Source organism: Centroberyx gerrardi, chromosome 10 (assembly GCF_048128805.1).
Source record: "Centroberyx gerrardi isolate f3 chromosome 10, fCenGer3.hap1.cur.20231027, whole genome shotgun sequence".
NCBI classification, from domain to species: domain Eukaryota; kingdom Metazoa; phylum Chordata; class Actinopteri; order Beryciformes; family Berycidae; genus Centroberyx; species Centroberyx gerrardi.
In genome coordinates this window covers 17,721,185-17,746,191 of record NC_136006.1, presented here as the reverse complement: position 1 = coordinate 17,746,191, position 25,007 = coordinate 17,721,185, and the positions used below count along the sequence as shown (strand labels likewise).

Below are 25,007 nucleotides of genomic sequence, written 5' to 3'. Positions count from 1 at the left end.
ATGGAGAAACACATGACAAGCTTATACAATAGAGAAAAGAGAGGAAGTCAACTGGATGATAAGCAGTAAGTGTTTACATTTCCACGTGTCTCGCTCTGGACACCACACCTGCCTTACTAATGTTAACCAGATCTAACTATCTCTAGTTCTATAATACCTGGCATACCTGCTGTGGCATTCAGCCAATCCTGTCCCATTCTGCTGACCACCTTTGGGGGATTATTGCTGTGGGAATGATTATTACCCAGAGTCAACAAGAGAATCAAAACAAAAACAGGAACACAACAGGAACAAGAAGCAGAAGAACACACATAGCACATATCTGGGTATTAGCGGTATTATTCACGCTGGCAAAAGTTGAGTCCTGAAAGCTTTGGAGCACTAAGTCAAATTTTATCCACAACCTAAAATGGACTGGAGATTATCATAGTGCTGCAAAGCTGCCAGGATCCTCACACTTTAGTGTTGCTTTCAATGGTAAAAATAGAGAAAGAAGACGCTTTCTGCAGACGGTCCATGTTTGTGCTTTTTTAATAATACTATTATCTTAATGAGGTCATAGTTTGGTTTGTTATACACTGGAGTTACAAAGGAAATTAAAATAGACTAAAATTCGAATAGCCCACCAATGGTAAACAGTACAGTATTTTTAGGGGGCATTCCTCCCCCAATGAAAGTTGGGTAAGAGGAGCTGAGAGGTCACTGATAGAATGCCTATACATACAGACACACATACATACATACATACATACATACATACATACATACACACATACCACACAAACATACAGTCTGTCGCAAACGCACACACACTCACACACACAGGTATATACTGTACAGAAACAGTCAAAACAATGGAGCGAGAGACAAGATGGAGTTCCACTAAAGTCTTCACAAAGCACAAATTGTCTTTTTATTCCTTTCTCTTGTTCCTTACCACTTTCATGACAAATTTGTTTTTTTAAATTTGAAAAAGTAGACATATACTGTAGCATCTCCACGCTGACTTTTAGTTAGGTTGATTCCTCTTTGATGTTGAAGTCGTCTTTATAGTCAGATAATCAAAAAACACAAGAACAGTTTTGCGAAATTGATGCACAACAATCCCATACATTCTGAAGTTCATGAGTCAAAATGAAATGTTCTTGTGGCAAAAGTACTCCACTCTGGGCCTGTCCGAGTCTCCATTGGAATAGTTCCCACAGGACATTACTGGGTCACTGGTTTGCTCCACACCGTTCATTTCTGGGTACATCCTGTTTCTTGTGTTGTACTTCCTTTATTTGAGTCCATCAAATTTTTCCGCACGCCCTCCACACCCCACAATCCTTACTCCATCCTTGTGTATTGTCTGAGAACATTCTAGATACAAGGTTTGTGTTGGATTAGAACATTCCGGGGCCCGGACTGAACCCCATGTCCATGTCCATGCCACGTGGCCTCATCTGACCACCCATCATCATTGTCTGCTGCGGGGGGCCGCCCATGCCCTGCAGTGACATCATCATGTTAGGCGAGCCTCCGGGGCCCGGGTGGGCCATTTGTCTCCCCTGCATCATCCCTCCCGGCCCCCCGGGGGACATCATCCGGTGCTGGGGGCCCATCATGCTTTGGCCCATGAATCCCGGTGGCCGCATCGAGTTGTGGCCAGGGTTTCCCATGGGCATGTCTTGGGGCCCCATTCCCCCGCCAGGCCCCCCTGGCATTCCCCCCATCCCCTGCATGGGCATACCCATCCTGGGGGGCCCATCACCCATCATGCCCTGCATGGGGAAGCCAGAGGGGTGTGGCGGTTTGCCCCCGGGGTTGTCTCCTCCGCCTCGGGGGAAGTAAGACAGAGTCTGGCTGGGCTTCTCTGATGGGATTATCCTGGACAGGTCAAACTCGGGAATGCCGGACGCTCCAGGCCGCATCACCTCGTGAAGGTCCGCATCACTGAATCCACCCTGCATGTTGTTGAACTCTGGCCCTGTGGTATTGGGCTTACACATGCCCCCGTCGCCCCCTGCCCCGTGGGGTATGTTCCCCATTCGTCCTCCCATGGGGCCTCCCTCTCCCTGAAAGCCCATGGGATGGCCAGGGAATCCCTGGGGTCCGGGACCATTATGGGGGGAGAAGGGACCTTGTTGGGAGGGGGACTGGGTGAGGGGGTATCCCTGGCCTCGGTGAGGGTAACCCATGCGTCCCTGGGGCATCATTTGAGGGTTTGCCATACCAGGGTCTTGAGGGTTGGGTGGTATCATCATGCCATGGGGCATCATACCTGGACCCATGTTAGGGGCATTGGGAGAGGGCATCTGAGGGGGCATGCCGTGGGAGAGGGGCTGCGATCCCATCGGAGTCATACCCAGAGGGCTGAGGGCAGGCATGGGACCAGCGTTGCCAGGTCCCATCATACGTGGATTGCCTTGGTGGTGGTTCATTCCCATACCTGCATGTGGCAAAACAAAGAGGAAAAGGTGATTAATATTCAGTACAAGCAAAGTTTCACCCTTCAAAAGGACATCCCAGTTGGGCTAGGTTTACGTGAATGGCGTAAAAATGTTTGTGGAGCATATCAAAGGAAGAACAGTATGAATATGCCACAAGCTGGTTGGAGGTAAAACTATAAAAATATATTTCAGCTATCATACCATTATTGTTCATTGAAGGCAGGTTGGGGGAGCGCGCTGGGGGCGAGTCATCATCAGAACTAGCCACAGTCTTTATGGCATCATGGTAAAGTGGGGTGGAGCTGGGCATGGCAAACTTGGACATGCGTGACATCATGATGGAGAGAGGGTTCTGGGATAGCGTTGGCTCAGGGGGTATGGTGTAGGGGCTGCCGGACGGGACGCTGCCTGGGAGGGACATGGAGCCAGATGGAGCCCCTGACGGGGGAGGGGCTGAGGGAGGACCGTTACCACCTGGAGGAGGTGATATAGAAAGAAATGAACAATGACAAACTCGTATCAATCTAGATTTTTTTATCCTTTTTTTTATCCTTTATTAGCAAAAATAATGTACTTTGAGGCATGAAAGGTACTGAATGACATCAATTACCACAGCACACTGTGTTTTGTTCAGTATGATTAAAGTCGTATGGCCACAAGGAGGTGCCACTAACCCATCCCACTCCCATACAGATGTGTTACCTTGAATGAGTGATGCATTTGATAGATTTGCAGGCCTTCTTTATTATTTTGAAAAATTCAGTATTATAAATTGAGTGATTTCAGAAGACTGATACCGGCTCAAGTTGGGTTATAGTCTATGACACACAATATTGCATATAATAATATTTACAATCACAGTGATAATATAACTAATAATGCCATAACAGACCATTCAGAAAGTTAGTCACACAAACTCACTTGCAATACATTAACTAAATGGATTTTAATGGAAAATAAAGATGCACTGAAAATAAAGATGGCAAATTAAATATCGAATGAGGAAGCAATGATGGAGGGGGTGAGGAAAATGAATAGGAGACGCTAAGAAAAATGAATAGGAGAAAAAAGTGTTTTACCTTGCTCCATGTTCCCCATCATGTTTGGTGAGGTGATACTGAGGGGGGGCTTGCCACCCTGAGGGGGCACTCCCGGACTCTGCATGGGTGGTTTTGGTGAGGAGACCCATCCTGGAGAGGGGTTAGGAAGAGAAGGAGACCTCATATGAACTGGAGAGGCACCCGCAGAGCCCATCATGGAGTGGGGGGACTTCATTGGTGCTGAAGTTGGAGGAGCGGGAGGGGCATTGGGGCCTGTGGGACCAGTGAGCATGCCAGCCAGCTGGGACGGGGTCTGAGGGGACTTGAGGTTTCCAGAGGGGGAGCCCATCATGGGAGACTGCACCTGCCTCAGAGGAGGGGACTTGAGTGGGTTGACGCTGGGAGAGTTGCCCCCTCCTGCCTGGACATTCAGATCTGCTGGCTTGCGGCCTCTCTGACCCTGTGAAGGGCCAGCAGTAGGGGGGAGATGGTTAAGACGGCCATTACCCCCTGTAGGAGTGGATCGGTGCTCTGGACCAAAAGCTTGCTCTCCATGCGGACCCCTCATTCCTCCAGGACCCCCTGGGAAGGGCCGCCCAGGCCCCATAGGAAAGTCTCCCGGCTGTGCCTGCTCAGGGAAAGGCGGCCCCTGCATCGGCCTGCCCTGTGGACCCATGTTCTCCATCGGAGGTCCTCCACCTGCTCTCATTCTCATCATCTCATCTGGACTCATGTTCATGGGGGGATCTCGCAGCTTGGAAGGGTGCATGTGGGGACCTGGCCCAGGGCCGGGCCCCATGCCAAACTCAGGCCCCATTTCTCTGCCCCCCATTCCCTGGAGCCTGGAGGATGGACTCATAGGACCATCACCGGGCATTCTGGGAAACATACCCATGCCATTACCAGGTTCCATGCCACCTCTTTGGTGCCCCATCATCCTTTGCATGTCCATCATCATCCCAGGAGGGAGGCCCTTCTCTCCACCCATTCCCTGGTGGAACATTGCCTCCTGGACTGACTGAGGGTTTGGGAAGCGCTCACCTCGACCCCCTGGACCAGCAAACATCCCCCCAGGTCCTCCGGGGAAGCCTCGTGCATCTCCCATCCGGGGGGGCATGTCATCAGGCCAGCCCATGCCAGGCCTAGGAGGTCCCTCCATCTCAGGGTTCATCATACCAGAGAAGCCAGGCATCCTCTGCATATGTGGGGGCATGCCCCTGGGGCCAGGGCCCATGGCCATGCGCTCCTGGTAGTGCTCCGGTGGTCCCCCTGGTCCACCCCACATCTCTCCTGGGCCCATCTGGTAGGGAGGAGGGGGCCCTCGCATCATGCCACGCGGACCATGGGGGTGCATCATCATGTCAGGAGGAAGTGGACGGTGTTGCATTTCCTGTTTTCTCTTCTTCTCTTCATAAAACTCCTGCTGCAGCTTCAACCAAGCCACCTGCTCTGGGGTCATCTGATCACCTTCTCCGCAGCCCCCAGGACCCCCCATGTGCGGGCCCATTTCATCTTGTGGGAAGGGGGGCATGTCCCTGGGACCGTGTGGTGGGCCAAAGGGGGGTCCTTGGGGGCGAGGGCCTCCTGGCCCACCTGGTGGTCCAAGGCTCTGAGACTGCGCCATCATGGCCTGGAGGGGGCCTTGCTCAGGCCTCCGGGGTACACCATCAGGGCCCCCGTCATGGGGTCCACCATGGGCCTGCGGGGGCCCAGGTGGTGGGGCGTCACGGTCATCAGGGAAAAGCATGCGCTGGATGTCTCGCAAGGTCTGGAGGGAGCGCTGGCGATGCTCCAGCTGCTCCTGAGACAGGCCCTCTGTGTTGGCCTCCATGTTCAACAGCTCCTGGGCCAGCTGCTGCTGCTGTTGTTGCTGCTGGGGTGTCAGACCTGCCCCGCCAGGGCCTCCACCCTGCCCTCCTTCACCTGCCTGTGGAGGGTTGAGGCCTGCCTCAGGTTGGGTGACAGGGGCCTGGTCAACTGGGGCTGTTGTGTTACTGGGGCTACTGCCAGGGAGATTTTTGGCTTCCATGCCTGCTGACGTAGACCCTTCCTGGGGAAGAACACCAGACTGGGCCCCTTGGTTGGAAGGCTGGGGTGGGGCTGGCTCGGTCATGCCAGGTAAGGACGGCTTGGATCCAGGCTGGTGGTTCTGATCTTGGGCGTGGGATGGGGGTTGCTGGGGGGGCTTGGAGTCATTTCGGAGGGCTCCTGCTGCATTGTTCTTTAACAGAGAGGGAGACAAAGAGGAATAAGTTGTCATCTCATGCACACAATGGTGTGTGTGATAAGAAGAGCCTGTGTGTGTGTATGTGTGCGTGTGTGTGTGTGTGTGTGTGTGTGTGTGTGTGTGTGTGTGTATGCATGTTTACCAAGAGGAGGTGAGCCTTGTCCTTGCTGTTGGAGATGTTTTTCATGTGGAAGGCAATGATGTTTTCTGTATGGCCAGTTAGAACTGCATCAGCTGCCCTGAGGACGAGAAGGCAGACAGTCAGATATCAGTCATCAGACACAGGGTGTGTGTGTGTATGTGTGTGTGTCTGTGCATGTGCATGTGCATGTGTGAGAGACAGTGAGCCAGATGAATGAGTGTTAGATGAGACCATGAAGGAAATGCCAAGGTCAACAGACTAAACAAACTATTTTACACACACACACACACACACACACCTTCCACTTAAAATCCACAGCTTTGATCTCTAATTCCCAACAGACTGTTAATCTAAGCCAACTGTATGCTCCCACTGAGAAACACACACGCTTGTGCAGACAAACACACAATGGATTTAGGCTATAACTGAGAAAATTGGGGGGAGGAGAGAAGGGGCGGGAAGCAAGCATCTTAGTGCCACACACAGCATCAGCTGCAACAAACAAACATCAAAGACAACAACAACCACCGATGACAGGGGCACAGAGAGATACTTAAGGCAAGTGACGTCATTGTCAGTAATTCCATTCAATTTCGAATTGCTATCCGACAAACGGTCTCGCAGTGTGTGTGTGTGTGTGTGTGTGTGTGTGTGTATATATGCTATGCTTGTGTAAAAAAAAAAACAGTCTGTATGTATTGAGATGATGGTTTAATTAGGCTGTCTAAATACAGCTCTAAATAATCCAAGCATGTATAGATGAGCTTTTCTACAGTGAAAATGCACACATCCCTATAGCCACAACACTCAACACTCCACAACCACAACAGACTAAATACAGTATATAAAACTTGTTGGAAATTTAAGATTTTGGACACCAATCCTCAAAACTGTGGCTGGTGGGGGCAATTTTTGAACTAAGATAGTACCGAAGATACTAGCCACAGTCAGGTGGGCTGGTGAACACTCCATCGTTTCATACACACTGTTAAACACACCTATAGATATTTAGAGGCAAACAGGAACTCTGAGTCTCCTTACTTGTTAGCCATCTCTGTGGTGAAGACATAAACAACTTTTGAGCCCGGTTTCTGGCCACTAGCAGGTTCTGTCGCGGAGCCCTGGCCTCCCAGTGCATTGTGGGAAGGTGTGGAGGAGCGACTGAGTCCGGCATTGGAGGTAGGATGGGAGATGGAGTCCTGGGGCTTCACATCGCTGGAGTTACAGTCTGTGTGGAGACAGAGGGGAGACCATGGGTTTAGGACCAGCAGAGACTTATGGGTAGTGTAGTTCTACTGAGGAAGTGTCTTAGCTACACATGTATGGACGCACGCATTAACACACTTACTGAAGAATCCTTTGTCATCCTCATCACTCTCTCCTCCAGAGCACCAGTCAGCTCCACTGTAGGGCTGCCTCCTCTCCGCCACACACATCCTCTTCACCCTGCTACTGTCTGTACATGCACATATACACAACCATGTGTTCGTATGTGTGAGTTACAGTGAGGAATGTGCAAAATCATTTTTCAAAGTGTCCGACCGTTGCCTACTCTGAGCAGATTGTGCGGTATACCCAAGAGAAAATAAATAACTGTATATGTATAGCACTTTTCTGAACAAAGTTACAAAGTGCTGCAAAAGGTAAAAGGAACAAATCAAACATAACAAACAATCAGCTGTCATAAAGGGAAGACATGTGCTGATGCTTCCATTAATTAATGCTGAATTAATTTCATAACCTACTTCTCTGGTAAAAGATGTGTGTCTATCTACTCGTTGCACATCAACAAGCACACACACACAAAAAAAAAAAGAAACGGAAATCGGTTTCGCATTGTACCTATTCTGCCACTGATCATTTCAAATGGGCGATCGTTGTTATAAATAGATGCAACTTGTTCTATCTGCTCCATACTTGTTGGGTGACAGTTTAATAGCACAGCCGCTAACTACTCTCCTAAACACATCATCAGGAAACTTCCCCAGCTGTATTAGTTTTAGTTAACTTTTTTGTCATTCTCCCTAGAATAAAAACTAGATTTAGTATCGTCCTTCAAACGTCAAACATTTAAACTCACACTGTCACATTTAAACATTCACTGTAGCACTTATTTGACATTTTCGGGCCCCAGCTACCCGCTGAGGTGATAATAATGAGTATTGGCTGTGATGCCTTTCACCTTTCTCCTCACTGGTGGGCGTGCCAGTCTCCGGTTGTTCGTACGACTCCACCGAGGTGCTTCTCTCCCTTTTGACTTTGACCTTGGAGCTCGGGCCAGAGGTCAGGCCCTGGCCGTTCTTCAGCCCCATGCCCCCCGCCACGCCCTGAGCTCCTTTGGCACCCAGGGTCTTGGGGTCACAGGGTGAGGGCTGCGATTGGCTGCCAGCGCTCCCTGGTTTCCCCTGATTGGGCAGTTTAGAGTCCATCTGGGCGGCAGTGGAGGGGGACATGACGGGAGGTGAGCGTACCATGACCTCCGTCTTGGGTTTAGGGCTGACCGACAGGAGGAAAGAGAAAAAGAAGACAGGCGTGATTAACATATTTACACTACGCATTCAGAGAAGAACAAAAATATAGTTTCTACTTTAACAGAGCAAAGCAAAAACAATTCTAATATATTATACATTCTAATGGAAGTTTCCATTTAAAAGCGCCTTCAACAAACATTCCAGCAAACAAACTACCAAAATATTCTGTTTGTGTCTTCCCACATCTATTTGTGTCCTTATTTCCACTTCTGACACACACAACAGGGGGGCAATGGGGCATATCAGGCAAAAAGGCAAAAGGCCTGGGGCTTGGAGTTAGTGTATACCCAGTAATCACGCTCTGGACTTGGAGACACACCAATGAGGAGAGGAGGGGGAGGGAGCACATAGTCAGGCAGCTGGCTAACCACGAGCCTGAGGCCTGACCCCCACCTCCCCATGACACCAACCCCTCTCTACCTCATGCACCCTCGTTCTCCACTGCACTGCCCAGGAGCCGAGGTAGAGAGAGAGAGACATGAGGAGAGAAAGGAAGACATGACTCATGTTCCTTTCTCCCTCTCCCTTTGTTTTTTCTTTTCATCCCCCAAAAACAATGCCAAATTTCCATATTGACAACCGGTAGTTTGTACGGCTTTCTATGAACACGAGGTCACCGGGACTACATGGGGTTCTGGGGAATTCCCGGTGCACAGATAAACCTAAAGCAACAGACTGCAGAGACACAGGCCATCAAGAAAGGACTGCTGTTTACGAGCTATGAGAGCAGTTCAGTTCAGGCAAACAGGACACATCCAACTGGCAGAGAACTCCCCATACCACACCCTAATCTCTCTCTGTCTCTCTCTCTCTCTCTCTCTCTCTCTCTCTCTCACTCACACACACACACACAAACACATATGTACAAGTAGCATGAAACAAATGCCAACATGTCCAAAAAGCACAGCCGCAACCTAGCACATGTGCGTGTAAATACACACACACACACACACACACACACACACACACACAGCTAGCAGAAAAAGAAGGCAAGGCCAAAATTTTGGCAGTCCCGACAGCCGTTTCCAGAGGCTCCAGAACCATGAGTCAGCAGGGAGAACTTCCAAGCAGAGTGTACTCCCTGACCCCAGGACAGCTCTGGATCACACATCAGGACCTCCTGTTATAAGAGCGGAGTGTAGAGACTGATCTTAGATCTGCATCCCACCTGACCTACACTAGCTCAGTAAACAGCACGGCTGAGGCCAGAGTGACAGGCACGGCTCTGTGCCCGCTGTATCACAGAGTCAGGATTTGTGTTTCACTGCTGAACATATGCATGTACACACATGTATGTGCCTGCGTGTAGGAACAATAACATTGTATGGGAATAACTGCCGGAACAACTTTACGGTTAAAAGCAATGACTTGGAAGGGCATGACTCAAGAATTCTGTAGACTTGCTCCTGATCAGCTGTTTCACATTCCGCACGTCATGCACTTAGTGACAGATAAGTTAGAGTTTGTGTTTTACAGCATGCCAAACATTGTAATTAGGGATGAACCGATCAATCGGCCACAGATCATAATTGGCCAATAAACATTCTAAATAGGTCATCTGTGATTTTTTAAACAGAGAATTGCTGGTTTTAATTTCAGAATGAGATCTCGTCATTTTGTTTCACTCCATTCTTTACAGCGGGTTTGGAGAGAGTTTGATTATTGTATTTGTTCACTATTTCCCACTGTTAATGGACATTGACAGGTCGCAATGTGGAGCCATAAGAACAACCTGTTAAACACAGTGCTATATTGAAATTTTAGTCATCCTGCTTGCTGTGTACTTTTACAAGTCTGGGTTAAATGCATCATTTCATCATTTTAAGTTAAATAAATTTTCAAAATAAAAAAAAAAATCATTGGAATTGGCCCCAAAACACCTGATGGGTGTGTCACTATTTGGAATGTCAACCACAAATAAAGAATCCAGCAAGTAGCTTTGTCTTACATTTTGAGAGTCACGATCACAAAATTAAAATTGTTTCTTTTGTTTGAGATGAAAATATAATTCCCTATAGTTGACTACAAGTATTTCTTTGCAGGCAAAGTTAAAACTCAGCAAGTCGGAGCAATCAGAATCACTTGCCAAGCTCCAAGTAGAATATACAACCTGAAAGCTGAGGTGAATGGTTATATCAAGTATGACACTCGCATCTACCGTCTTTCCCATATGACGTGAATGCAGTAAGACAGACACACACACACACACACACACACACACAAAACAGTACTTGACTTCTCATCACCCTTGCAGCCTTGCATAACCACACCAACAGTATAACCGGCGTGAGTTCCCTCACCTCTGTGTGTTGGTGGACGGGGAGTTCTTCAGCCTATTGGAGTGCATTGATGGGGCTCCCAGGACCACAGAACAGGGCGGAGTGATGAGCTGGTGAGGACTGCCCGTGTGCGTGAGCGGCGCTTTGGCGCGCACGTTCCTGGAGCCCGCGCCAGGAACAGGATTCCCAATGTTCGCGAGGTTTCCCCGACTGTCCTTGGCCTCCTCTCGCTCTTTCTTCCCTCGTTCCTTCTTGTTGAAATGTGTCGCTGCTGTACCTGCCGCCGCTGGCCTCTCCTCTTGGACCTCCAACATTCTCTCTATGTCCTTGTCTGTGTGAGTGTGTGTGCGCGCGTGTGTGCGTGTGTGTGTATGTGTGTGGGTGTGTGTGAGAGAGAGAGTGTGTGGAAAAAAAGAGCAATAGTCCAGGAGTCTTTTTTTCTTGTTGGTGTGTATTTAAGAAGCTCCCCCAAGGGGGCTTTCAAAGCCCTTGGGCACACTGTTGAGAGAGAAGAGAGAAGAGGAAAAAGATTAGTTAAGAAAACTGGAAAAAGCATTCACATGAGAAGTCTGACCAAACTTTGAAAACACCAGCACTACATTGCAACGTGTACACAGTGATGTGGGGAGTGGGTGGGGGGGTGGTAAGAGGTAGCACGGCAATCCAAACCAACCTTTGCATGTTTCTGTGTGTGTGTGTGTGTGTGTGTGAGTGCATACGCTCCTCTGGTAATTGCATGAGAATCCTGTTCCAGAGAGCAGCACAGTCAGTCAGATTATATTGTCATCCTGAAAATATTTAGGAGCGCCTCCAAAACACTCCAACATTGTAACTGACTCCAGAGTTCCCCTGGGGGTTGGGGTGGGGGTTGGGGGGCAAGGGCTGCTGGGAACCAGACGAATACACCAACTCCTCCAGCAGCAGCAAGACTCATTTCTGACTGGCCTAAAGGAGAAGCCATTTACATCTATCAGGGCCGTGGGTCGCTACTGCACACTACACATACAGAGGTTCACTTCTCCACAGGGATAGAGAGGGAAGCACAGAGGAGCCCTGTGTATCCGAATTACACTGATTAGGCTAAGCTTTAAATATAAAATAGGCACAGTGTGACACAGCAGTGGAGGTCGTTCAGGGGAGTGGTATGCTTATTGATTCTTACTGCACTTTTTACATCTTATATCAACATCTTGACTATTTCCAACTACATTCTTAGCAAAATTACATGTTTCTATATAACAGAATGACAAAATTCTACAATAATTAATTGTGGAAATGAAGACCACAATACACGATTATACATGATTAATTCCGTGATGATTAATTCACTGAAATGAATTGAGATTCCGGACAAGAGCCTATATTCAAAATATGGAGCTGGTATGAGCAACCACACATTCTTAAACACTTTACACAGTCTTAATTTTGTGTCTAAATACTTTTTAGTTGCATGCATCCACAAGGAAATTCCAACAATTACACATAATCAATATAACAGATTTTCAGGGTTTTCCACTAGTAATGGCCTCTCAGTTCACTGGTTGCTTCTGAAGTCTGAGGTTTGGTAAACCACATTCTACAGTGAAGGAAATGAGGGAAGGCAAATTGTGAAAAAGGAGTGGAAGAGATATAAGAAAGAGGCAAAAACACAGGGATGTAGCTTGACTGATACTTGCACATCAAGGTGAGGTGGCGGCCTGTGTAAGTCACAGTAGAAAATGCCTACCAGAGCCGCACTGAATTTAAACATTGTCAATAATAGGTAAATGAATGGAGTTCCTAGTGTGCGGGCTTTTACTATTTTCTAGCAAAGATGGCGGGATAAAATGGAGAATGTAGACAAAAACTCTGTACAAGACACATTAGTGAAGTGAGAATTCTGTGCTAGACAAACAAACATGATAATGATACCTACACAATCCCATGCGAAATCTATTTAGCTATCTGAAGGAGATCTCATTTTTCAGTATCAGAGCACCAGCTTCCTACCTCATTTAGCCCTAACTAGCCTGCATGCCCTCGAGGGGTGTCATCCAAACCTATACCCCAATCATACACAAACGCATGTAATGTGAGCACGTGCACACACACAGACACAAACAGCAGGGCCTGTCAATCACCTGTTCCCTCCAATCGTACGCTAACGAGACACTAATTAGGGAGCTTGCTGACATGGCTGTCACAAGGAACACACACACGCAAGCGTGCACACAGCAGCCGCACACACACACACACACACACACACACACACACACACACACACCAAAGCAACACAGAGGTAATCACAGAGATTCCTCTCCCTCTACCTCCATTAAAGAAGCTGAGCTGTCTATCACAGCACACACGAGGAGCTGCAGTGCATGCAAGTTAATGGGAAAACAGTATAATGAGGCGCTAAAAATGAGCTTTTTGCCTGTGATATAAATATGGGTTTCCACATGAAAAGAGGGCAGAAAATAGTTCAATTCAATTAGATTTGGGTTTTCCAACGCGGGTGGCACTAGAAGGGAGCATTTCATCTCATGCTTATGTAACAGTCATGGTACTCTGGCTGAGCGCACTGTAGAGAGTAGACCCTTCCCAGCTACGTCACCCAAATGCCTTCCAGAGAGACTCTTACGGGGAAACGGAGGCTTTAAGCCAGTGGAGTGTCTTAGGGGTTTTTAGAGGTGTGGGATCGACGGGAGGAGAGGAACCCTGACCCTGCTGCCAACGTACTCCACTGGCTTAAAATCTCCATTTCCCAATGCAACACAACGCTGCTAGACAGGCCATACTTATAAAAAAAAAAAAAAAAAAGGGACATGCAAACGTGTGCGCGGGCACACACACACACACACACACACACATATACACACACACACACACACACACACACACACACACACCTACTCTCTTCCCTCCTCTCAGCCCTGCTGTTGGCTGTAAAGGGCCTGCTGATGTTTCAGCCTTATTTATGCAAATCCCATTTTGCAGCTCAGCCACAACAGAGTATTGCTCTCTCTTTCTCGCTCTCTCCCTCCCCTACTTGCTCTCCGTCTGCTCGGCCTCCATCTCAAGAAATTCTTTAACCCACTATTTGTTTAGGGCAATATCAGAAACATTATTTTCCACCTCTCCTCAGCGTTTTCTGCAAGACAATGCTCAAGCGCACAGCCAGCAGCAAGGAGCCATGTAGTCTACAGAATGAGCTAGCTCTCAAACAGAAAGGCCTTTCTATCTCTTTACACAAGTGCACAACTTGCATGTACAAATTCAAATCAAATTACCGTATAAAAAAATCTCAAACCAAAGCTGTGCATCAAAAATCCAATGAAAGAGGATTTTAGAGTCTGATAAGGATTCTCTTTGTTGGGCTGTAATAGATAGGCATCTCCTCTCAAAGTATGCATCAGATTTGTTTCTGAAAAGGCTACATTGAAGGAAATTTGACCACTAAAATTTACTGTTGCCTTACAAAAGGCTGAATGGTCGTTATAGCCCTGCCTACACCCATATATAAGCTAAAATGCATTTATACAGAATGCTTTCTCTCATATACAGAATTGCTTTCTCTCAAAAGAATAGAATAAATACAAATCTTAAATTAATAATAACTGTTAACCCTAAACCAATACCAAAACCTCACTTTGTGTGCCAATTTTATCAGTTAATTTTTGGTGGGATATATCCCACTGCCAATATATCAGTCAAAGGCCAATATGATAATTTCAGTCGGGTATTTATTCTGCAGTCTTGAGTAAAGTAAAAAGCTCAGCGGTACACAACAAGTTAGCTTGCTACAACCAGTTCCTACCACATACCTGCCTGGCTGCTAGTGGTGCGTGGGCTAACTGAAGGCAGAGCCAATAGCATTAACTGTACTGCCAGCTTTGACAAAATTGACCATATGAATAGACAGACTCTCGCTGTCCTCCTAGCAGACATCTGAGGCAGTGCAGGATACCCCGCAGTACCCTGGCTGGGGATTGGCTGAGGGGACACCTGCATGCTCACCTGTTGAGGTAACTTCCTGAGAGCAGTGGCCAAACACGCCACACCCTGCAGATAGCTCTCATGACACACATGCCTGGCACACACAGCTGAAGATAGAGCCGTGACGCCACAGGCGAGGCGTTTGACATATACATCTACCGTGGCAGGAACAAGCGCGCTCACACATGAACCGCGCTATGACTGGGCTCTTGTTTCTCCTGAAACCAAGCCACGTCAAATATTTACAGTGAACTTTTAAACTGTTCCGCATTCTACAAACTCTTATTGCTCCCGGTGTAGAATGGCTACATCTCTCCTTCATCCCCCCACCCCTCCCCTCCCCTCCCCCCCTTCTGAGTTTACCAGGTCTTTGGAGCGCTGGTCTTTCCCCCTTTCTCACTTCCGTCAATCTCAGCTGTCTCTCCGCTGATCTTTCCATCCCGCATTTCCAACAACACCCCCTCCCCCGATTCTCCCCGTCCTCTGGTCGGCAGACGATGCCCTTCCATCCCCGGGGAGGCGACATGTGTGTAATGTCACATTTTGTCATATCATGTCGTGGTGACAGAAGCCTCTCCGCGTCCATCACAATGATGGAAGTGGCAATGAAAACAGGAGAAAGGGAAAGGGGTGTGATACCGACATACCCATGGGAGAGAGAGAGAGAGAGAGAGCGAGAGAGAGAGAGAGAGAGAGAGAGAAAACCTATTATACAAGTCACTCTCTACACAGTGTGTGTGGGTGGGTGTCTCTGTCCCGGACGCGCACACATGTACACACAGCTGACTCACTAGTGACACATCTGCTGGCGTAGCCTGGGCACGGTGCCATGTGTGGCGGCCAGCCTTGGCAGCAGGACTGGCACTCAGCACTCCGGCCCGCTCTGATCTCTGTCTCACACACTTCACCCTGCACTTCCATCTCCCTCTGTCTGCCCTCTGTCTGTGCATCTCTGGCTAAGTGGGTGTGTCTTGCTAACACGCATTCACTTTTCTAGTCTATATGGTACAAAGAGACTAAAAGGCAGGAACACGCCATTATCTCTCTGCTCCGACAGGGGTGGGCATGCGTGCACACACACACACACACACACACACACACACGGAAAGCAGATATGCTCACTCAAAACACAAAATTCCATGTTTTTCTACAGTAGGCTTCTGTTGTGGAGTAAATTTGTAGCTCAAATGACAAGACAAACAGACACTCCATTTGCCCAACAGAAACTCCTCTGCCCTCGATGCAGACCCCTACTTTCCTCCCTTTCCTTGACCGTGCTCTCTCGTCCGTGACTCCCTCCCTCTATCCCTACAGTCGCTCCCACACTCTGGCCACATTCCTCCCTTGCTCATGCTGTGAGGACGTCTCCCTGTGGCTAAAAGCATTGTGGGAAATCCCAACGGTCGGGCCCTTCAGAGGCCGTGCGGGCCATTGAGGTAAAGTGGAGAGGAGATTCGCAATCCTTGCTGGTCAAGAGGCTCTTGTCGCGAGCCATATCAAAATATTACCCACTTGCCATGAGTAAACAACTAATACAAGAGCGTCATTAATATTTTGATATTCCAAACCTCCAAAAAGCCTTGACATTTTCTCCTTCGGAGAAACGGCAAACGTCAGCATCTGAAGCCACAGTCAATATAATCCATGCTGTGCAATGCCTCCAAGCACCACAATGTCCTTGGCCTTACAATCTGGAGTACTGAGAACATTACAAAGGGGATGAAATTTTGGATGTGGGAGAGACAGTGCATCCTGAACAACACCACACCCATTTTTTTTATTTTTTAGAAATGAGTAAGAGATAGAAAGAAGTGGTAACCTCAACCTACTAGGCCACCTGACAAGGCTCAGACATCTCTAATTACCTGGTACATCAACAAATGAGTCTTTCACCCAAAAAATATTTTGCTAAAACACACTCATGTGCACACACACATACACAATAAACGTCCCCTCTCCTCTCCTTTATCATAGACCAAAATTAGCACTCTGGAGAAAACACAAGCCAGAGTCTGTCCCTGAATTACCCCAGTTTACACTGGTGTGTCATTCCCATGGAATTTTAAACACACTGGCAAAGACCTGCCCAATTAAATATACAGGCACAAAGAGACACACACGCACATACTCGTACAAACACACATACAAACAAATACCCACATGCAGCAGTGCTTACTTGGATGTCCTAATAGTGTCTGGGTGAGTTTCACTGAAGAGTGCAGTATAAGTTTCTGGAATCTACTGTTTCCATGAGTGAGAGCCTGCGTGTTTGTGCGCCTCTCTCTGCGCTGGCTTAGCTCTTCGTTTTTCTAAAACAGTGAATGTTCTGGAACAAGACATCTCAACCCTGTTATTAGGCATATGGTAATATGGCGAAAGCATATTATTTATTGCCCATGTAACCCAGGTAAGTTGGCTGAAAACCTGATCACATGTCATCACACTAATGGTATATGGATAAAATAACTTCAACTCAAACTGCCATTGAGTCCGGGTGTTGGAGAAACAAAGCGCTATTGATAAAAGCTGCTTGGGAAAAATAAATGTAGTCAAGCTAGGGGCAAAATGTGATTCTTTTAAGAAAAATATCAACAGGAGTTAGGAGAGTGGTTTGGAGAGTGGTTACTGGTAGTTGCTATAAAAGCAAAGATTCTAACATTATCACCTCTTGCTGACTGATCTTTTTCCCCCCTCTAAATTTGAACACCCTACCGCCGCACAGAAATTGGGCATTTTCTTGTTTTGTGTCTTGTTTTGCCAGGGAAGGAAGAGGCGATAATGTTACAATCTCTCTTTTCATTACCACTCCTCCACCATGGCGGTATTCCCCTTGTAACCGCTCTCGAAACATTCGGTGATGGCCCACTATCAAAAAAACTAGACTCGCAGGCAATGTCGCCATGGTGTGACTAGTTGTAATACAGCCTGAAGACCAGTCTCTGAAGTTTCGAGTGAATCTCACTTGTCCACTGTGTAGTTTTGGACACAGCCTTGCCACTTCCACGTCTCAAAATTCCTTCATTCTCACTTAAGGACCCTAGGTGAGCCCCAGTTCAAAGACAATGGCCTATATTTCTGAGTCACTTATAAAACATCCCCCTCTATACTAATCTTTGCTTATTTTGTCACAAACTAATTTAAGGGGCTACTGAAGAATTTCTACAAGGCACTAAAACCTACACGCCATCGCTTATCAAGAGCTTGACCAAAGCACATAAAGGTTTAAGATGCTGAAGCCTTTTCAAGACGCCTGCTTTCATTTCCACGGTCAGACTCGGCAACCAAAGCACACCTGATGACAAAGATTTGACTCCGTTGATAGATACTTATCATTGGCTCATAAAATTAGCAAAACGATAATTAAAATCAAGTCCTGTGACTTGAGTCACTTGCAATATATTTCACTGTAAATTAACAAAGGTGAGATGAATCTGTGCCTGTTGCTGTAGAAGAACCACACACACAAAAAAAGATGAAAATTCCAGGAGGTGTAGTGACCAAAAACGCAACTTCAACGCTGCAACCTGAGTGTAGCAGATGGATATGGATAATCTGTAAGCGCCATCACCCTCCAGTACTTTTATATTTACTATTACTACTACTATTGCTACACTACACTAGGCTAACTGATGAGAGCAGCCAGTCCACTAGCTGGGAAGAACTCAGCCCGGTTGGCGGCTTTTAACAGGGCTAGTTGAGGTGACTGTGGGTCATCGTGGCCGCTGGGTTCCACAGGAGAACGGCTCTGTCTGAGACGACCCCCCCTCGAGCCAGAAGGAGCAGCCCGCCTCTGCCATAACTGTCAGTCACAGCAGAGGAACATGAAAGCAGATTGACAGGTACATTCTAACTCAGCCAGACATGTCCCTGAGGATCCTGTATGTGCACTAACCCACCTACCCACTCAACACATACAAACCCACTCAACACATACAAACCCACCTACCCACTTAACACATGCAAACCCACCTACCCACTCACATACAAACCCACCTACCCACTCACACATACAAAACCTCCCACTCAAAGAAAGGCATTAATCCAAAGAACAAAGGCATGTAAAAACTGTTGGATAATGGGCAGAGGTGCACCGATGTTGCATCTGTAACATTGGGATCGGCACTGATCCAGCTCCCGAGTACTCCTACTCAGATTGGCAAATGAAACTGTCCCGATATTGATACCTCAATGATGTGCTTTGGCACAATATGAAATGTTTCCGGCGGAAGGAAAAATGCCTCCTGAGTTGGGAAAATGCTGAAATGCAGCTATTTGTGAAATTCATATGCATAGCACCTATTGTTTGGAAGAGCAGCCATGGCTATGCGGGCTTAATGCTATTCTGTTTTAATAGATGTAATCAACCACACTGTTCTGTGTTTGTTAGCTTGTTCTGAAGAAGTTGGTTTTGAGAGTCCATCAATAAGATGCGTTTTGAAATTAGAAGTTTTATCCTCTAGCCTATGTTATGTAGCCTATTTTCTATTTTATTATTATCATTTATCATTATTATTTCTTTTATTTGGCTGAGGACTGTTCTACAATGGTCAGTGCATAATTTGATCAAATGAATAAATAAACACAATTGATGCACTTGTTCCTGTACTTGTTTTATAACAAGCAAATACCGGGCGGCATGAATGACCATAAATTGAGTAGTACTTACGACTGCTACTCGTATCAGACAATCTACTTAAAGTACTCTGTACTCGTATCAGTGCACCTCTAATAATAGGGCCTTACGTCTACAAACAAACAACATGGTCTCCCAATAGGATGAGACTTCGAGATGCACAGGGTTACAGGGGAACCATTTGTATAATTCTTGTGAAAGACATTAGTGTTGCCCATCACTACTACTAGAGGTGAAATGTAAAATATTCCTGCTCAATAAATCAATAGCCACAGCAATAGATTGTTTATTTTAGCCCTCATCTGCCATCGGCTTCCAGCTCATATTCTCTGATAAGGTATCTGAGGGTTTAGAACAACGTTCTACAGACTGAGGAATGGTGAAGATGAATTTCCTGTCTTCTATCACGTCACAGTACTTAACAAAGAGGGTTGGTGTTCCCTTTGAATCAAACCAGTGTTTGTGAATTTGCTTTTTTAGTGTGCTACACTCAGATTTCTTATGTTCTGTTAGGGATGCACAATTAATCGTAGATAATCATATATCGCAATTTTATATTTTCACAATTAATAATTATTTAGTTTGGTGACATTAGAGTGTTATATTTTCAATTCCTCTGAAAGTCTGGATGTGGTAAATCAAGCGCTTCCATTACAGCTGAACAATCACAGGCTCTGAATGTGCAACATGAACCCATGTGACCAAAACAAAAGTTAAGACGGAGAAGCAGGCAGAGAAACCTTAAGTAAGTAATCTTTGGAAAAACGTAGCAGCGAGCAAAGTGGAAAAGGATGGATCGACTCAACGTAAGAGGAAAATCCTGCTCCTGTGTTTTAACATGAAAATGTTGCTTTAGTTCCTAAAAGTGGATTATCATGTGTCATTTGTAGATACTTTGGTTTTACACCAGATGACGAAACAAGTACTGATTCTCTGTAAAGTTTGCCTTAGGGTTGTAGCTGCACCCCAAAGTAATAAAATAGTAATTATTTATTGTTTGAATTCTCTAAAGACAGTAAGAGTGAAAACAAGACTTTCTAGCTGCTGCTACTTTGAGAAATACTGCACTGAAAAAAGGCAAAAATATATTGACAAAGAGTCGCAATTAATAATCGTGATCACAATATTTAGCAAAATAATCGGGATTATAATTTTTGCCATAATCATGTAGCCCTATCTTCTGTGTATACGTTTTCACTGTCACTTCGCATTCTAAAATGAATACTACTTTGAGGCATGTTTTCCTATTTACGTCATTTCAGTTTACCATTGTGACAAAAAATACCAGTGGGCTTACGATGAGGGAGGGAAAATGTCTAAATCGCAAATAAAGTGTATGAAACTTAAACATTCCCCATTACTGACATGTCTTCTTCTATCCACAATAATTAGTAACTGGTTATGACCATTTTTACATAATTTATTCCAAGTTAGAATTTAATAAATTTTAGCAAGCCAGCCATTTAAAGAAGAAAACGTGTGGCTATGTTTCAGTATTTGAAAAACAAAAGCCAATCTGAGTCAAGAGCAACGAACAAAGATTGCTCTAAAGTTGCATGTCATTTTGCAGGTTCTACACTGCCATATTGGTACATCAGAGCTAAATAATTGCACAGATACACAAGTATTTAATACTGAATTGCTTTTTTTCCCCTGGGAAACACCATCATAATTACTATGCTATGTCGGACTGACCATTGTAGAAGTCACTCAGCGGTTGAATTGAATTCCTTAATTAAATGTGAGCAAAAACACTGGGTAAATGGGGAAACATGGTGCATTTCTTCTCTAAATGTAAAATAATCAGAAGTTTATGGACAGACCATTACACCAAAAGAGATTAGATTAAGCCTAGAGTGGGACGAAGCATTTCTGTCAACAGAGAGATAGACACACTTGGGTCTAATCTACGTCTGGGGAGGGGAGCCCCCCGCCACCCACCACACAGGCAACGAGACAAGCCGCCCCTCCAACTCATCCCACCATGTCATACACAACACAAGCCCTGCAATTTTTAATTAGAAAACCCCTGAAGCAAACAAATGCAAGGAAACATGAGAGGCCAATCCACAGAGGAGAAAATAAATCCTTTGCCGCTTTACATCAATATCCATTTCTCTCCGTCCTTCACCTCACTGTGGTTTTTGGTTAACACGCTTCGGATTAGATAGCAGATAAATAAACAGTGTGGATAGCGTTCTCAGGCAGAACGCCCTGACCGTGCCGCGTCCTCAGCGTGTACAGATCAGAGAATAAAGACCAAACACAGCGCTGATAGTCCGGAGCAACGCAGCCCGGGGTCCTCTTCTCAAACCGCTTCCCTGAGCATCAAGAACGGTTACATTACAGGGCAACCCCTCCACAATTCAAGGCCTCCTTCATAAGAATGCAGATATCAATGTGGGCACCCCCATAGATAAATGTCAAAGATACAGTGATAGATGTTAGGAAGAGCCGGTGTCTTACTTGTTCCCTTTGCATCAGAGCAGTGTTAAACTATCAAGTAATGGCACCAGTTAGTCTTTGAGCTCAAGGAAGAAGTGCTTGCTGCCATGCTCAGCAATGTACCAAAAGTTGGTCTGAGGTTTAAAGACACAAACAACACTCAGGGCCTGTGTTACAGAAAAGGAGGCAGTAAGAGGTAACCAGGCGATGACACGACAACGGACTGGCATACAAACAGAGCATGGACAGTTCAGAGAGAAGAAGGAACAATCAACGCTACAGTGAAGAAATGGTGGAAAACATGCATGTCTCATTCTTTTTCATTTTGCTCTACTTAGTCCTAAGTATGGTGAAAACAAGTACTTATGTTACCGCTACATCATAATTACTTTTGCTCCATCCTTTGCTTTTTGGCATATCTGCAGTGATGCTTGTAGACAAGTAAAGCACTGAATTTGCAAAAAAAGGATGCGAGAACAGTGTGTGCGTGCGTGCATGCGTGTACTCTCTAGGTTATGTGTGTTTTTGAGGAGAAAGAGAGTGGTATGTAAGAAACAGTGTCAGAAAGTGTAAAAGAGAGAAAGCCAGGGTGAGCTGGGTTACCTCAGAAGCCCCCCTGCCCTTTCAGCAGGGCCTCATATGGAGAACCAGGCCTCAGGTCCCCTGGGCACTGATGTCTGCTCTCCTCTCGACTCCTCCCAGTCAGCCACGGAGGCTGTGCACAGAACCTGGCCCACTCACGACACCCTACAGCCACAAGTCATTCACACCTGGAAGAGAGGGAGACAACTTTGCTCATCCAGTGAAACACAAACAAGCAAATGGCAAGAAAAAGCACTCAATGGCTCATGTTGACGAGACCAGCATGTAGTTAACACACAACCAGTGCAAAGCTTAGGTCCTTAGGGGCTACAGTAACAGTGTATACTCATCTTTTTTTTTTTTTTTTTACCCAGACACTCATTTATACCTCAGTTATCGACCAGTGTACACATAAGGGATTACAAGATAGGCTATGATATACTATCAAGGGTTTTCTTGAGTCCTTGCATCCTAGACAACTTCCTCCTTCCTCCAAATATCAACGGCAGGCACAAATCTGAGGAATCTCCTATTTCACACTGGAACAATGCATTTTCAAAAGGGAGATGTGGAGTAGTAATGGTAGAATGGAGAAATGTGTAATGGCCTTATGTCTATGCAACAGACACATACTCAATTGCGGGCAGCGGTGTTGCCTACCAGTTAAAGAGACTGTCCTGCAACAGGAAGGTGTGCAGTTCAATCTCAGCAACAGCCATGTGTGCTGCCGAACTGTCCTTGGACAAGACACTGAACCCCCTACCTGCCAACTCATAAGTCGCTCTGGATAACAGCGTCAGCTAAATGACTAAAATGTAAACTGCAAGAAAGTACTGAGGCTGCTGTGTTTTTCACTTAAATTATGAGGGAGGAAACATATAACATTATATGCCAATGGTGATACTGGTTACACAAAGCATTTTGTCAAGGAAAACAAATGACTTAAGGCCTCTTGGTTAGTAAATTCCTGAGAGGTGAGAACTCTTTTGCTAAAAACAGATTTACACTACATATTAGGACCTGTAGACAAGTTTTTTTCACTCATAACTCAAGTTTAACTAGAATGGCAAAGCCTTTAAGACTGGACATATTCAATGCCATCTTTATCTGGCCTTGGTAAGGCAACACAGCACAATACCAGGCAAGTTACACGCAAACGGGCCTATACAAGAAACTAGTAAAATATGTACACACATGTCTACAAAGCTAAAACTCTGCAGATAAACCACAACAACCACAGAGTAGACTTCCCCCTGAAATCTCAGCGCCTCACTGGACAACTCTTGGCGGACAAAGTAATTCCATGGCGCTTCAAACTCCAGGAACTTTTTTTCTTTTTCCTAAAAGAAGTTGTTCCTGTTTCGCCAGAGAGCTGGGGGGGAAGGGAGGACTTCAGCACTTGCATTCATGGAGCCTCGGCCAGCGCAAACAAAGTCTTCCCCGAAGAGGGAGGCACTGAACGGCGGCTGAGACCGAGAACAACGACGTCGGCCCCAAGCACACAAATAACAGATACACAATGAGATACATGTTAGGGCTTTGTCTAACAATAAAATAATATGGCCCCTCCTTCGGCAAATGCTGTTCATTTTCAAGTTCTGCTGGCTCCGGTAACAATGTAACAATTAAATCGCTCGGTAGATGATAGGGCTGGCCGACACAATCAGCAGCCGAGGCCTATAATCTTGCTGCGCGTTTATAAATCATATCAAACACGTTTCGAGAAAAAGAAATACAATACCAACGGCCTGGTAATCCCGAAGAATGCAGAACATGCATGCTGCATTGTATCCTTTTTTCATTTTCACGAAGCACGGGCGGTCCTCCGGTATAATGGGGTAAAAACCAATATTTCTCCGCGGGTTTTACACCATCCTGAAAACATCGTGAATAATAATCCGCTGCTGTAGCGCGGAAAAAAACGGCATTATTGTTGAAACGGGCTCACTGTCTGCCAGGCCAGACACGACGGGGGTTTGTTAGCCAGCCTTCGGGGACAGAGGCAGAGAAGAACGGATACCGGAGTGAGATGTCCCCGGGAGGAGGACCCGCGTGTGCCCGTTGCCAGGAGGCGAGCTGTGGCAACGACACTTTTCACCGGAAAAAAAAAAAAAAAACTTACCTGGAATGTGTTCTTAATGTCCCGTTTTCCCTGAACGACGGGTCTACGCCGCACACTTATCAAATCACAACATTATCACGCTAACATTATAAAATAGAAATATGTCTCCCCCCTTTCGCCCGAGCTTTCCAGTGGTCCTACTCCATTACATCCCAGTCAAGATTTCCTGTCGTCTCTCCCCCCTCCGCTCCGGCGCGATGGTTTAGCCCGAATTCTAAGTAGCAATTCTAGGTCAGGTCTGTGTGCCAGTGAGAATGTTACTGTCGGACAGCAGAGAGACACTAATGTCCCCTCCATACACGACGGTAAACATAGTAAAGAGACAAGGACGTAGAGGACGGTAAAACTCACCTGAACTCGGTTTTAAACTCACCTTTTTGTTTGCAGAGTAGAGTTTACCCACATCTGTAGGCTGACACGAGTCGTTACGATATAAAATTCATAGTACACATCATAGTAAGTAGCATCAAAGTAATGTAAGTTACACGAGGGTATGGTCTTTTAAGGGAAAATAAGCATAAATAAACTGTTTTCTAAATATATTATTGATTTATGTATATTGATGGTTGTTTGCCTTGTGGTGATCGCCGAGTTCACAG

The 25,007-nt window shown here is 46.1% G+C and overlaps 1 protein-coding gene across 3 annotated transcripts; it reads right to left on the bottom strand.

Moving 5' to 3' along the window:
• Positions 1-515: 515 nt before the first annotated feature.
• bcl9 (BCL9 transcription coactivator) lies at positions 516-24,545 on the bottom strand. 3 transcript variants are annotated; one of them, XM_071927031.2, is made up of 10 exons: positions 24,409-24,545; positions 22,308-22,474; positions 10,673-11,149; positions 8,024-8,337; positions 7,190-7,297; positions 6,883-7,069; positions 5,842-5,938; positions 3,512-5,693; positions 2,634-2,906; positions 516-2,431 (listed from the first exon to the last, which is right to left on the bottom strand). In XM_071927031.2, the coding sequence occupies exons 3-10, from the start codon at positions 10,963-10,965 to the stop codon at positions 1,386-1,388; spliced, it is 4,500 nt and encodes a 1,499-aa protein (XP_071783132.1). In that variant the 5' UTR covers positions 10,966-11,149; positions 22,308-22,474; positions 24,409-24,545; the 3' UTR covers positions 516-1,385. The 3 variants fall into 3 exon arrangements, with proteins under 3 accessions (XP_071783132.1, XP_071783133.1, XP_071783134.1); XM_071927032.2 differs by lacking the exon at positions 24,409-24,545 and adding an exon at positions 24,028-24,217; XM_071927033.2 differs by lacking the exon at positions 24,409-24,545 and adding an exon at positions 24,032-24,217.
• Positions 24,546-25,007: the final 462 nt, after the last annotated feature.